Source organism: Poecilia formosa, unplaced genomic scaffold (genome assembly GCF_000485575.1).
Source record: "Poecilia formosa unplaced genomic scaffold, Poecilia_formosa-5.1.2 Scaffold6, whole genome shotgun sequence".
Taxonomy (NCBI): domain Eukaryota; kingdom Metazoa; phylum Chordata; class Actinopteri; order Cyprinodontiformes; family Poeciliidae; genus Poecilia; species Poecilia formosa.
This window is the reverse complement of record NW_006799945.1, coordinates 721,846-735,932: the sequence shown is the minus strand read 5'-3', so window position 1 is coordinate 735,932 and position 14,087 is coordinate 721,846. Positions and strand designations below refer to the sequence as shown.

Here is a 14,087-nt window from a genome sequence, read left to right as displayed (position 1 = left end):
CTATGTCTGGTATGTATTAGTTATATCATAAGTTGAGAATTTGCAGGAATCAGGACACCTCTGATAAGAAGAGCATACATATTGGATATACAGTCTAATATACAGGTATGAGCGATTGTGAGTAGATTGATGTATTTTAACAACTACACTTATTTTCAGTTACAGTAATATTAAAATTGGATGGGAAATATATGCAACATACAAAGAATATTGTTTTTTCTCCCCAATGCGTCTTCAAGTGTTTCAACCTGACAGCAGTGAGACATGGTATGATAGCAGGATTCCTGTAAAGCTTATTTTTGTAATGTATAAAAATGTGCAAGAACAAAACAAAAAACAACATTACCAATCTCTCAAACTTATTTATTGTATTACACACCAGCCCAATATGATCAACATCCAGACAAGTGAACATATAATTTTATTTTTTTTTTTAAGTCAAACAGTATAAAATTTTAACAGAAAATCAAAACTTGCTTTATTGCAGTCTCTGTGTCCCTTCTGGTTCACTGTCCAGGAGCAGAGAGACTTTTGTTCATGAACTGCTTCTTCACAAAGCACAGCCACCACTGAAAAAAAAAAACAAAAACACAAACACAGATTAGGACAAACACTGGCATTTTTAAATTGTAGTATTTTATTGATGGACTAAAAGTCTACATGGTCTTTCAACAGAAATAGAAAACAAAGAGCTGTTTAACATGACTACGTAAAGGTCTCAATGTATGGACAAAGCTGGCAAAATTATTTTATCGTACTAATTTTAATTAACAATGGCATTAAAGTTTTGCTTTCAAAACTGCATTACAGATTTCAAACAGAGCTGTTTAACATAAAAAGACATCTATAAAAATATGGCATCCTCTCAAGTAATCCAGTAACACAAAATTTGAGTTCTCGTGATATAAAGCTCTTTACTTTTATTACAGAAAGAAAACAGTAGTATATATAAAAACTCAAAAGGGGAAGTATATTGGTTCGTAAGCAGGAAAGCGGCACCATTTAAAATATCTGCTTTAGTCATTTCATCTTGTGACATCATGAATTTAGAGCCAGAATAACCAGCCTCTCTTCTCCACTTTGTCTATTTTCAGGCTGACCTACAGAAAGCGACCACATTCTAACCTGTGCTGAAAGCTCAATCACACAAGAAACTGCAGGGCACCAAAACACAGAGAGCCTGCCTAGCTTTGCAACAAAATGGATATTTGCTTAGCAGCATGCCTCATGTCCACAGAACATAAAGTCTTATGGAAGCATTCCCATTTCAAATTCCTGTATTTCAAATTGCAGCACCGCTGAAAAAAACTGATACATGTCTACTCTTTTTTTTTTTTGGTCTTTGGCCCATCTCATTTTTGGTTTTTTTTTTCTACCTGAGTCTATCTCTGCTAATAATGTAATACATGAGCTGAACAACTAGCCGCTCATCTTGTAAAAAAAAATCAGAAAAAGATGTTAATGAGAGGTCAATAGAAGCACTAAAACACCTTTTTTTGGCATCTGGAGAATTTAACTATTTTCACAGCCACTGCAGCAGCAGCAGATTGAATCATACATTTAATAAGGTAACCTTTGACATCAGAAAGAAAATTCTAATAAATCAAAAGTATGAGACTTACCTTGCTGGGTTTGTCTGTTTGCGGGTCAAACACACGATCACATAGCCTTAAACCGGTCTCCTGGCGAAGCTGCTGCAGGTACGCCCTCATCGTCTCTGAGATGGAAGAATACATTCATTTAGAGTTCAAAACTATCATTTGCAGTGCCAACTTAGATTTTTGTGCCATTGTTTAGACTCTTACACAGAAACTTTTAAACTAATCGAGGTGTATGCTCCCTGCCTTCAAACAGCAGCAGAACATCTCCACCACTGTTAAAACCTCAACACAGACAAGCTAACCGCTTGTCACAATATTAAAGCTCTCTCTCACCGTCCTCCTGCTTGTTTCCGGGCTTGGCATACATAGCATTAAGAGGGAAGCCAGGTTCTCCAGGAATGGGAAAGTTTGTGATGCCCAGAGTGTACATCTCCTTTTCTCCTTGGCTCCTAGAGCTGCACTGCAAGATTTATACATAATCCCAAATCATCAATTTTAAGGTGTCCAAATTCATTTAAATCAGCTACTTCCTCCTTAAAGTGTGCAAGAATATAAAATAAAATAAAAATAAAATAAAACAAAGGCTTGTCATGTTCTGTTCAAGGCACAACTACTTTAATGGAAACATTAAGTGCTACTATATATTTTAAAATCAAGCTCCAAGAACTGGTCATGCTGCACAGTAAAAAATTTACCTTCTGTAGCTTCTTAAGGCATTCAGAGATGTAGAGTGTGACATAGATCAGTGTCCTGTCAGCCTCATTCTGGAAAACAAATTCACATAACTTATTAAAAACTAACGATGTAGACCTGCACAATATATTGCATCGCAATAGCAGTGTGTGTGCAATACTACAACTGCAATGAAGAGCTTGGAGGCAGGTTTTAATATCACCTCAAACTCTTCTTGCTAGTAATATATTTGGTCAGTAGGAAGGATTTTCATTTCCTTTTATACAAGCATTCAACATAGATCCTGCCAACCAAGATGCTCAAGCTTAAGAGCATCTCGGTTGGCAGGTGGTGATGGACAATAAAAAGTGAAGAATCATGTATAAACACCACAATATTTAAGGGCTGCACGAGATTTATTTTCTATCTCATGCAGCCCAACAATTTTCCATGCCAAATGCATCCCACAGAAAAATTTCTTTGTAAAAGAGTTAAACCCTCAGAGGCAAAAGTCAGACAGATGCACACCAAGTTGCAAGACAACAGCTTCTTAAGTTTGGTTTTGTAAAAGAGTTAAACCCTCAGAAATAAAACATTTTCTTATATGCAGAATAATAAAACTTGCAGAACAAGTGCATAAATCGGTAATATAAAGTAGGCTATATTTGGGCTTCAGGATTCCAATGAATAGGACTACTCAAGGGTGACAAGAACGACAGAAAAGGTTCAATGATGATACATGCCCTTAAAAATCCAAAGCAACTCCTACAGGACTGTGTTGTTAAAAAGGTACGAGATGAAACAAGCCAGGGCATGTGGAGAAACATGAAATACTCAGCTGCTTCAAGACACAGATTACTGAGGCACAAGCTGTATGCGTCACTATTGAGCTCCATGGTTACAATTTCCAAAATTATCTCAAGCGTTTTTGGGATATAGAGCTTTTTGTCTGTGTGTCTTTTAAAGTCCCCAACTTGATTGCATAGTTTTAAGGAAACAGAGTTAATCAGCAATATTACAGTGTCAGGAGTACATAAAGGTTCATAATTCAACTTTGTTGTGATTTCTTGATCTCTTACCTTGATTTCATAATTCTTAAAGAAAACATTGGCCTTGAAGTAATAGATTGCTTCATCTATGATGTCAGAATCTACGCCTGGAATAATAAAAAACAAATGTTTTCATTAGACATTATCCCATTTCTTACACAAATCTTTATTGTTTTAGTACTGACCACCATTGAATCGTTAGAAAATGTCTCAATTACGTATACAGATGTCACAACTGCACAATTAAGAGACGTATAAATCAAAATGCAGAAGTTAGAGGAACGGTGCCACTTTAGTTTGCATTGTTCAGACCATATAAGGAAGTGAAGCTCAGTCATGAATCAGGAACTCAATGCATGCAACAACAACAACCCACATCTCTGCAGAACGCCCAAGATTATGTAGATACGTTTTTTGAAAAACAAGGATGAAGGAACCCTCACCGTCCCCTCTGGCTGGTCCCTTGAACTGTGTTTTGACGGGAAGCAGGGCCATGTTTCCCACCAGCCTGGTTTCAGGGACCATCAAGCTTGAGTGATAAGCCTGAAGAAGAAGAAGGAAAAAAAGACAAGTCCTGTCATTTTTGTCGAGTACGTTTGTTAATTTATAGTCCCCGGAATGAAAGCTGCTTTTCATCGGTGGTACTAAGCGTTTTATATAGGTGTATATAACATGCTAAACTCATTAAAAACAGTACAATGACAGAAATGAATTTGTGTACTGTCGCGAGTCAGCCACTAGCAGCTATGAAGCGAATGCTAAAGTAGCTAGCCTACTGTGCTAGATTTGTCTCGAGAGCTAATGTTAAAAGCAGATTCAACATCTAGTTGCGTATTTCTAGAGATTCTTGGCTCCTAACAGTGAGCTGAAAGCTTATATTTGTCGTTTATCGCACAGGATATACTCACCGGCATATTGAATGAAATATAAATCCAACTGCTCAGCAGGAAAAACGTACAGGCACCCCCGAAGCCTCTGCTTCCGCTTGTTCCACCCTTCAGCTTTACAGGAAGTGGCCACGTGTCGTGTTGCGTTGCAGCCACGTGGTGGCGCGCACAAGCTCTTTTTTTTCCCCCCACCCCACATGAACACGTATTCATGTTTATGTTTTTTCCCCCCCACATTTAAAAAACACGGGCAAGTTGTCTGGTGTATGCAATATTTTATTTTAAAAATATATATTTTGTTTTTAAATCTATAATAAATCAACCAAAAGTCAAAGATGTACACGTGTACATCACTCTAAAATAACAAAATATGAAACAGAGGTTCCTTTAAATTTTATAAGTTATTTAAAAGAAGAAACAAAATAATTTTATGCAAGTCCAGTCCGTTTTTCAGAAATATTCATGCAATGAATATCAAACATTAAAGTTGAACTTCATTTATGGCAAGTCATTTTTCCACTTCAGGGTTCAATTAGTCCTCAGCTGCTGACTTTGTCTTGAAAGATCTCGTCATAATTTAGGTTGGACTGCTCCTCGTCAACTTCCTGTCAATAGGGAAAGCATAAAAAGTCATGATTATATACAAATATAAACCCATACACACAATGCCTTGCATGATTATTCATACGCCCTTTCACATTTTATTGCATTACAACCATAAACTTGAATGTAATTTACTCAACTTTTTGTTTTTAAGTATGGTAACTGCAAACCTGCGTGTCCACATGAGCTGACAGTTAACCAAGCACCACTTCTTTCAGAGAACCAGCTAAAATGTATTCGGTAACACTAAGAGCCCCAATTTGAACTGTCTCGCCTAAATGCAAAATACCACGTTTGAAGGGAAGATGGATGAAACGAAATACAGGGCAAACCTTTAAGAAAACACAACACTTGAAAGTTTCAGAAGCATGCATTCTTTTTTTCGTTCCAAATTAATATACTACTTTGCCTTGGTCTACTGCCTTTGGAAACAAATGTGAAAAGCTCAAAGGCTGTGAATTTTACATTGTTCTTGACAGTGACATCGGTTCCAAAGCTCTACTGCAAGGAACTGTGTAACAATAATTATTCATTTTCAGTACGTGCCCAATGTTTTGTTTTGTCGTTTTACCTTGGGCTCCTTAACCTCCAGGTCCTCTCCATACTGTATGGAGAAGTCAATGTGCTGCAGAACTATGTTTATCCCCTCCTCATCTGTACGGTCAAAAGGCAGGAATCTTACCATGCTGTAGTCATCTATCTGGAGACATAAACAATCTTAGTTTTCTCAATATAAACTACAAGAATATCATTAAACACCAAAACTAGGACTCTACTTACCAAACCACAAATTGCTTTAGTAAGCTTTTTGAACTTTTTGCTTCTAAAAGTGTCAGAGTTATCTTCCATCATGGAGTACATGTCTGGATCCAAGTACCTTGTAAATATACAACAACAAAATATTTTAAAACTCAGTATGAAGAGAAGGATCAGCAAGGTTTATAACAAAATCTGACAAATAAAATGCAGCCTCATCGAAGTTGGCAAGCATTCAGTGTTTTATTCTTACTAACTTACTTTTCAATTTCCTTCTTAGCCTTTGGAGCAAGCAGGTCCATTTTTGTCATGACATTTACTTGAGGAATTTCTAACGACACCATTGCACTGAGGGCAGCCATAACTCCAGAGATGAACTTTAGTGCAAGACAACAGAAACATCAGTGAATATTAAAAGTAAAGTAGGTTCATTTGAATAATGCTTCAACAAAAAAAAAGAACAAGAAAAAAAACAAAAACAAAAACAAAAAAAAACAAAGAGAAAGTTACCTTAAAAGACTCGACCATAAACTGTGAGTCTACCAAAAAGACCCCGCAAACCCGAAACTCCCACTGCTGGAGCTGCTCCACCAGCTGCCTCATCACAGGGAGGTGTGTGTAAAGCTCAATCTGACCTGGAAAAGTGTGAGAAGAGCTGCATCAGTCATGCACAGCTGACACTTTTTCATAAATAACATCAAGGGTGGATCTAAGAGCTGCACAGACTCTTATTAAGATGACATGTTTTCAGTATATACACCAAGATCAACAGCTGGTAAACTTTTTCCAACTTTAATGTTACACATATCCTGTAAAAATTCAAATGAAATATAAATAAATTTAAAATTTCAGTTTTAAAAAAAACTACCACCACCATGTTTTATTGTACTTTTATTCTAAACATACTTTTTAAATGGCTAAATGGTTCAAGCAAGGTCTGATTACAACATAACATATTCTCCTACAGGTTTTGGGCAGATTTAAGAGAGACTTGGATAGTTTCTTTGGAAGAAAAGGATTGAGTCTCGCAGCTGTGTTGCTGATATACAGAGAATATAAAACATTGCTGTTACTCCTACAACATAAAAAGGACTTGCAAGAAATTCCAGCAGCTAGCTCAGTGTTGCTGCTTTCCTTGTCAGTTTCCATCTTTTCTTCCCATTTCACATGAACACTGACTTTAAAAACACTGTGCTTTGAAATTAAATCAGTTATTTAAATAAACTCTAACCTAATAAAGTTTACACCTTCATTAAAACTTGGATCCAACGCAGAACATTTACCTGGGCAATCAAACAATATGTAGTCATCTTCTACGTGGCCGAGGCTTTCTTCCAGCCAGTCAAAGTTGTTGGCAAAGTACTCCATACAGAAGACCAGGCCTCCATTAGGGCCAAATCTCAGAGAGTTATCCTCCATTACGTCATCTACCTGAATGAGTTCACGGATGTCTGAGAAAACAGAAACAGAATATAGCAGACAAAGAGGTGTGTTAAATGTATCATGGCTCTAACATTTTCCTATTTTAACTTAATTCATATTTCCTTGGTAGTGTGTATTCCTATTACACATCCATCCAAAGTAAAACTTACCTGCCATAACAGGGTAATTAAAATGCTCTGCAGCAGGATCCAGGTTCACCACCTGGACTGAGCGGTTTAACGACTCTGCGTGCTGAACCATGGTGGAGCAGTAGGTACTCTGAAATAATAATAATAATAAAAAATTTATTAAAAAGACTAACACGTTTTACTTTTGCGTAGAAGACAAGACAGCCTCACGCCGCATCACAACATGTTAGCCGAACAACATAGCACAACCTCTCACCACAGACCAGGAAAGTTACCTTGCCGCTTCCAGCTGGGCCCATAACTAACTGTGCATAACGAGGCATTTTCTACCTCTGGAGAAGTCCGCTCAAAAGAAGTCCAACCTTTTCTAATAATCCACGATAGCTTAGTACAGTTAGGTACTACTGTATTAGTGTGACTACTTCTTCGTTCGAGGACACCACGCTGTAGGCACCGCTATTGCCACCTAGTGCTTAGACTGTGAATTATCACTCTCTGAAAAAGCAAGTATTTCAAGGTTCACTTTTAATGTTACGTTTAACTGGGTAACAATAACTTGATAAAAAAAAATGTGCATGTTATTAAGTATATATTTATAAGGCAGAATTAAGACTGCACTCACATTCCATCGGTGATCTGTCGTCAAAAACCACAGATCACTCCAACACACTAGGCGGCGGTAATAAATTCTAACAATAAGAATGTAACAAAGAGAAAGGGAATCGAGTGAGCTGCTATCAGCTGTCCATGCAATGATATGCGATATGGTCACTTGGCTAACTTACAAAAACACATAACAAAATGCCTGAACAGGGTGAATGGACTTGACAGGTTACGGTTGCAGAGGGATATTTGGGTAAAAGTAGGCTTCTTATTGGTAAGTACCCTTCTCGTTGTAAGTTCAGCTTGTAATTTATATTTTAACGTTTTGAGTTATGTTGCTTAAGTAAAACTTTGTAGTTATTTGACTCTTTCACAGCTACTGTGTAGAAATGCTTAGATAGTTAAAATAATAATAATAATAACAACCTAGTTTCCTCCTTCCTTGGTGTTTAAACTCCTCAGCTTATGAAAACGAAACGTTCAAGGCTAAACAAGCATCTCCCCTATTCTCAAGCGTTACATGGCTTTTTGCTAACGAGCCAACCCCGGTCCACTTATTTTAGTTTCGAAAAATATAAGCTCGGCCTTGGTGTTCATTGAGCCTGCCCATGACGCAACCACCAAAATACTACTTAACAATCTAGCCCCCATTTTGTTTTGACGTGAAACTCAGTATGCGATTAAAGTGTTGTTTATTCCTGAAATTACACTAAAAAGTATTGTCGTTATATTACGACAATACCATTTGGGTTAACTCTGCTTACAATGTAAGCAACCCTTCCAGTTCGTCCTCTGAAAAAAAAAAGTAAATAAAATGTATGCATTCCAACAAGAATTCATTAAAATGTCTACCTTGAGTTTGATACAGAGGTGGCTAAATGTTTTATGAAGCCATGATAATTTGGAGCCCCGCCTTTTTTGCTTTCTGCATTTTACATTCTAGCAATCGTTGTTCCGAAAATGTAATTTTTCTGCTTGTTTCAAATGTGATATGATTCCTCGATCTAAATAAAAGTGTCAAGGAAAACCGTGAAGACGGTAACCTACACTTTCCTCTTGTGTTCATTGTTGCAGGCTATGAGTGTGGATAATGGAGGATGGTCAAGGTGGGGACTTGGACTACCTGATCCAAGATGAGGACACCATCATAGAGGGTGTTAGCAACCAGGTTTTGTTTGTAGTGGTTGTCAGTTTCACCTTCCTTGCAGGCATCTTCACTTTGCTCTGCAGGTAAACCACTAAGTCAGGCTGGTTAATTTAAATTGTTTTGAGAATTTTGTTAATAAAATAACAAGTGTACAATAAGTGGTCACAGAAGTATCATTTTTAATATCAAAATCCATCTAGGTATTTCTTTCTTACTGATTTAAATTTCACAGAGTTCTTTGAAACCAACACGTGCATATGTGTTACAAACCAGTTGCCAACAAAACAATCCCAGCTGCAGTCTCCTCATGCAGTCAGAGAAATCACCTTCAATCTTCCTGTGATCTTGTTTGAAACCTGTGTAGCTAAAAAAAACTTCCTTTTGTCCTTTACAGACAGGAAGAGCAAAATATCCATCCTGAAAATCAGGAGCATGTTCGAGCTGTCCGACAGCAGCTCCAAACTGAGCAGGTAAAACTAATAACTTTTAGGCATGGCTTTGTTGAAATGCCATGATTACTGTCATTTGAATTACATCTATATAATTTGTATAAAGTGCAAATGACTGAGTCATTGCAGATATTTTGCGTGTGTCATTTCTACTTTTCTTCTCCTTAGGATGAAAATCCGCAGGCAGAGGCTAGACAGCAGTATTACACAGACATGTCTTGCCCTGTGTGTTTACAACAGGCTGTGCTGCCTGTGGAGACCAACTGTGGACACCTTTTTTGTGGTAATTACATGGACAGTTTTACAAATTCACGTGTTTCTGGCGTGGTTAGTATAGTAAGAAACAGAGGAAACGATGAGTTGGTACAATCATTAGTGTAAAACATTTTTTCTTCACATTTTTACAACATTGGTGTTCTCAATATTGCTGTTTTATGTGTTTTTTGCATAGGCTCCTGCCTTATAGCTTATTGGAGGTACGGCACCTGGCTGGGTGCGATCAACTGCCCAATCTGCAGACAAATGGTGAGTGATACAATGCCACATCATTACCTTATTGCAATCATGCAATCATACCATTGTTATGCTTTAATGCCTCTAAAGTTTGTGAGGAAAAACAAATCTTGTGGGTTTTATAGTTAAAACCAGAGGTGCAGTGGTTGCTTCTTATGAAGACTAAGCTTTCCCTTTCCTGCACAATTCTTCTGAGTTTGCCTGAAAAGCTTGTATACCATTGTGAAATTAAACTACTAATTATAAAAGATCTGTTACACTTGATCAAAACAGTTTGTTTAATTTCAGTCGTTTGTCTCAGACATGTATTTTGTTTGTGTTTTTCTAGGTAACACTTCTGTTCCCGTTATTTCACGAGCACGCCGCTCCTCAGAGGGTTCAGGACGGCGAGGCCGAACCTCAGCTTATATTACGAGACATCAGCGATTACAATCGAAGATTTTCTGGTCAGCCAAGATCTGTGAGTCTTTTTTTTTTTTCTTATACAGGTTGCATTTACATAAGTTGTCTTGTAAATATCTTTGGAGATCTTTAAAGATTTTTTTTATTATATAAAAAGAATATACTATTATATTCTTTTAGAATAGTGTCTGTCATGTTCACTTGTGTAACCGTAAGGAAATCTATACTTTTTTGGAGCAGCATAATCTCAATTGAAATTTTTATTTTTTAAAAATTCACCTTTTTCTTTGACTGTATGTATTTCTTTTTATTCTTCATTATGAAGATAAACTCAACACTGTAATGGACAACTTTAAGATACAACTTTAATAACTTTATAGAGCCTAAGTTAATGTTAGTTGGCATGTTGGTGTAAGCTAACATAATAATTGCATTTATGCTAACGTCATCTTTTTAGCTAATGTTAGCTATGATCTTACACTTTAGGTCAGTGAGCAGCATGTTCTACAACATTTTTTAAAACTGATTACCTGAGGTTTTAGCATCGACTTAAAGTTGTTATCCATTTTAGTCAGACAGTTTTGCTGTGCAAGATTCGCAGACTGTTTGACTTTTTGTCTGCTGCTTCTGCTTATTTCTGCCAACTGTTCTGGGTTTGACTTCAAGTAGTTTTGCTGTTTTCAGCAGTGGCATTCAGTTTACATCATTCACACTTCATTTTTGCAGGAAATGCACATTTTCTAGTTTCAGAGCCGTTTTTCTTTTGCTCATATGTGCAGTGGACGCCGGTGAACGTGGCCCGCCCTGAGTTTAGAAGACGCCTTTTCATAACTCTACATCTTGTCTGTTTTCCTTCTGTCAGCTTATGGACAGGCTGCGGGACGTCCCCACCCTGCTCCGTCATGCCTTCAGGGAGATGTTTTCTTTGGGCGGACTCTTCTGGATGTTCCGGATTCGAATTCTTCTCTGTCTCGTCGGTGCCATCACCTACCTGGCCTCGCCACTCGACATTCTCCCGGAAGCTCTTTTCGGCCTTCTGGGCTTTATGGACGACTTCTTTGTGATCCTCCTCCTGTTTGTGTACATCTCTATCATGTACAGAGAAGTGGTTACGCAGAGGCTTAACGGCTAGGCCCACACACAGAAACGGGGACAAAAGAGAGATGAATATCTGAGAAGAGTTTGTTAGAAAATATTGGGTTTTCTCAGAGGGGCTTCACTTTAATTAAATGGACCCTGAGCGTCTGACTGGACAGAGGTTAGCAAAACATTGTGAACATCAGATTTTGTTACAAAGGTTCTCATTGAAATTTACAAGGCAAAGGATTTCAGGCAAACAAGTTACAATCAAATGAACATGTATGAACAATGTACTGCTTCAAGATTTACCCATTTAAATAAAAAATCTATTAAGTAATGTGATTATCAACATAATACGGACAACTGTGCAATACAATGACGTCTTGTATTTATGGGTTTATATGTAATGATTCCATCTTAATTTTCACGTCAAAGAACAAGTGTTGAATGGTGAAAGAGTTCCTGTTTGAGCTTGTTGTCATTACAATAACGTGTAACTATGCATATTTTATGATAACTTGGGAAAGCAGAGCTTGTTGAACCGGTTGGAAACATTTTCTGAATAATCTTTTTAAGCAACAATTTAAATTCAATAATCAAAACCTGCTTCCTGCATGCATACACGGAACGCTTAACACCTTCTTACACAAACGTTTTCTTAACAAGCCATTCTGAAAATATAAACGGATAATCCTGGACAATTTTGAATGTAAATCGTCTAAAAATGAATGTGAAGTCATTTCTGTTCAGTTTACTTTGACATTCTGTTGTGAAAAGTAAATTTGGTTTGAGCTATGAAATCAGATGGTCAATTCTTCAACAGTTTGCGTCCTTTTGTATTCAGTACACTGTTGGCATTAGCATGTACAATGCAGATCTTTTTTTTTTTATTATTATTATTTGTAAATAGTTTTATCAGTGGTATAGGCGTATTATCTTCAGACGATGAAATGAAAGGTGCCACGTCTGTGTGCTACTGAAGAGCACTGGCTTGCACCGTCTGTTTAAATCCACACACAGTTTTGCTTTCAAAAGTCACATGAATTGGCACCGTTTGCAGGAGATCTTAAAATCATATTTTATTACCATATGATGAATATTAGAACAATTCTGAACTTTCAATTCAAGTACATTTACTGAGTAGGGAAAAAAAATATGTATTTCAAGAATGAATTGCTTTTAACAATGTAATGATCAATACTTTGCACAGCCTTCCCTTACCTGTTAATACATTTACTCCAATTAAACTTATAATATTTCACAATGTTGGAACATCTCCAAATGGTAACTAGAATCTGGGGTCCTGTTTTATGCCCTCATCAGCTTTTCCATATGATTAAGGTCTGTGGAACGACATGGCTGTGGACCGAGGCTGGTGTTATCTGCTTACTGAATACTGGATGGATTTTTGCATCACCTCGTTGAAAAAAGCTCACGGAATCGCAGATCCTTCACCGTATTTATTTGTGTTGGCATCATTTTCAAACAACCAATGTGCATGTAGACAATATTATACAGTTTTAGTCTTGACTTAAATGTTGCCTTTTGCAGCTGTTGACTAGCATTAAGCCTTCATCATTTTTTCCCTCCTTTTTAGTCACTGTTCATGCCGTCAAAATGAATATGTGTCCTCATCCTGCATACAGGCCAGAGGTGTAGAGGGTACACATAAATGAGGGGCTGGGTAATTCAGAAAAAAAAAATCTTAATTTTTATCCAGACAGAAAATACCCTCCCAATATCAAAGGGTGTTTTTTTTTTTTTTTTTTTACTTTGTGTGTGTGAGATTATGCTACTACAATAAAAGATTTCGTCTATTCACACACTCCTTCCACATGCCAGTACCTGCATTGCAGTTGCATTTTAATCCGATCCTATTGTTTACACAAAATCGGAGTTACATTGCTTAACGTAAATCCTTCACTTGGAAGAAAAATCCTTCTGCTGCTGTGTAAATGTCGAGTTCTGTTTACAATTTTGCCATTAACTTTAAATCTTTTTCAATCTAATAAATATGTTGCACATGCCAAAATGTGGCAAAGCCTTTTTTTTTTTTTTTTAATTGACTGGCAGCTCATTTACTGTGTCTCAGTCGTGTTTCAGCAACTTCCACCTCCGTTTCAACACCAAGAACAAAGATGCTTAAGGTATTATCACACCTAATTTTCTAGACCTCAGAACTGGTTTGGAGAGAAATTCATACCTTCACACCTCTGAGGAATCAGTTCTCGCCCTGGAATTTCATGTAGGTGATTTAAAAATGCAGGATATTAGTTTTTCTACCAAAGGTGCAGTCAGTCTTAACTGAAAAAATACACACATCTGTATTTTTCAGTGTATTTTGATAGACTTTATAAACTTTTACCTTTATAACACAGCAGGTCATGTAACACAGTAACTACTTGTACACTTTGTCAAAAATAAGATTTTCCCACAATAGCAAAGTGTGTAAATTATTTTTAAATTAATCCAGTGGCTCTCTGCCACGTATTTCACAATTACTTTATAGCCATGGTGCTTGTCATAGCAATGGAATGATTATATTGGTGTGTCGATGACAAATCAGTGCGAGTTTCATTGTGGGCCTGGATGGGAGAAGCGGGGAGTCAGAGGTTGTTTATGAGGTTTGTTGTCCGTCAGAGATCAGATGAAATGGTTTGATCAAAACATTAATTGGCTTGATGGCAATTTAAAAAAACAGAAGTAACTCTTCTACATTTTATCACATTGGAACAACAAACCTAAAATACGATT

At 37.0% G+C, this 14,087-nt stretch overlaps 3 protein-coding genes across 3 annotated transcripts; 1 reads left to right on the top strand and 2 right to left on the bottom strand.

Moving 5' to 3' along the window:
- Nucleotides 1–342: 342 nt before the first annotated feature.
- arpc3 (actin related protein 2/3 complex, subunit 3) lies at nt 343–4,342 on the bottom strand. The gene is made up of 7 exons (XM_007565872.1): nt 4,231–4,342; nt 3,766–3,865; nt 3,353–3,429; nt 2,297–2,365; nt 1,935–2,061; nt 1,623–1,717; nt 343–569 (listed from the first exon to the last, which is right to left on the bottom strand). The coding sequence occupies exons 1-7, from the start codon at nt 4,234–4,236 to the stop codon at nt 507–509; spliced, it is 537 nt and encodes a 178-aa protein (XP_007565934.1). The 5' UTR covers nt 4,237–4,342; the 3' UTR covers nt 343–506.
- A 127-nt stretch (nt 4,343–4,469) lies between these two features.
- Nucleotides 4,470–7,604, bottom strand: gpn3 (GPN-loop GTPase 3). Its single transcript, XM_007565860.2, has 8 exons — nt 7,415–7,604; nt 7,161–7,269; nt 6,852–7,019; nt 6,079–6,203; nt 5,830–5,945; nt 5,593–5,689; nt 5,384–5,512; nt 4,470–4,814 (listed from the first exon to the last, which is right to left on the bottom strand). The coding sequence occupies exons 1-8, from the start codon at nt 7,460–7,462 to the stop codon at nt 4,749–4,751; spliced, it is 858 nt and encodes a 285-aa protein (XP_007565922.1). The 5' UTR covers nt 7,463–7,604; the 3' UTR covers nt 4,470–4,748.
- A 232-nt stretch (nt 7,605–7,836) lies between these two features.
- On the top strand, nt 7,837–13,161 carry rnf170 (ring finger protein 170). The gene is made up of 7 exons (XM_007565839.2): nt 7,837–8,016; nt 8,817–8,972; nt 9,284–9,359; nt 9,507–9,621; nt 9,790–9,863; nt 10,180–10,311; nt 11,116–13,161. Exons 2-7 carry the CDS (start codon nt 8,833–8,835, stop codon nt 11,383–11,385), a joined length of 807 nt encoding a protein of 268 aa, XP_007565901.1. The 5' UTR covers nt 7,837–8,016; nt 8,817–8,832; the 3' UTR covers nt 11,386–13,161.
- Nucleotides 13,162–14,087: the final 926 nt, after the last annotated feature.

What these genes read in the sequence shown, in the direction of transcription:
- gpn3 (XM_007565860.2), bottom strand. Translation starts at nt 7,462, where the DNA reads ATGCCTCGTTATGCACAGTTAGTTATGGGCCCAGCTGGAAGCGGCAAG. An exon ending in TAATTACCCTGTTATGGCAG is followed by an intron (nt 7,020 to 7,160) that starts GTAAGTTTTACT and finishes CTGTTTTCTCAG; the next exon opens with ACATCCGTGAACTCATTCAG. An exon ending in TGGAGGTTAAGGAGCCCAAG is followed by an intron (nt 4,815 to 5,383) that starts GTAAAACGACAA and finishes CCCTATTGACAG; the next exon opens with GAAGTTGACGAGGAGCAGTC.
- arpc3 (XM_007565872.1), bottom strand. An exon ending in GCCTTAAGAAGCTACAGAAG is followed by an intron (nt 2,062 to 2,296) that starts GTAAATTTTTTA and finishes TAAATCTTGCAG; the next exon opens with TGCAGCTCTAGGAGCCAAGG. An exon ending in AAACAGACAAACCCAGCAAG is followed by an intron (nt 570 to 1,622) that starts GTAAGTCTCATA and finishes TTTTTTTTTCAG; the next exon opens with TGGTGGCTGTGCTTTGTGAA.
- rnf170 (XM_007565839.2), top strand. Translation starts at nt 8,833, where the DNA reads ATGGAGGATGGTCAAGGTGGGGACTTGGACTACCTGATCCAAGATGAG. An exon ending in CTGTGGACACCTTTTTTGTG is followed by an intron (nt 9,622 to 9,789) that starts GTAATTACATGG and finishes TTTTTTGCATAG; the next exon opens with GCTCCTGCCTTATAGCTTAT. An exon ending in TTTCTGGTCAGCCAAGATCT is followed by an intron (nt 10,312 to 11,115) that starts GTGAGTCTTTTT and finishes TCCTTCTGTCAG; the next exon opens with CTTATGGACAGGCTGCGGGA.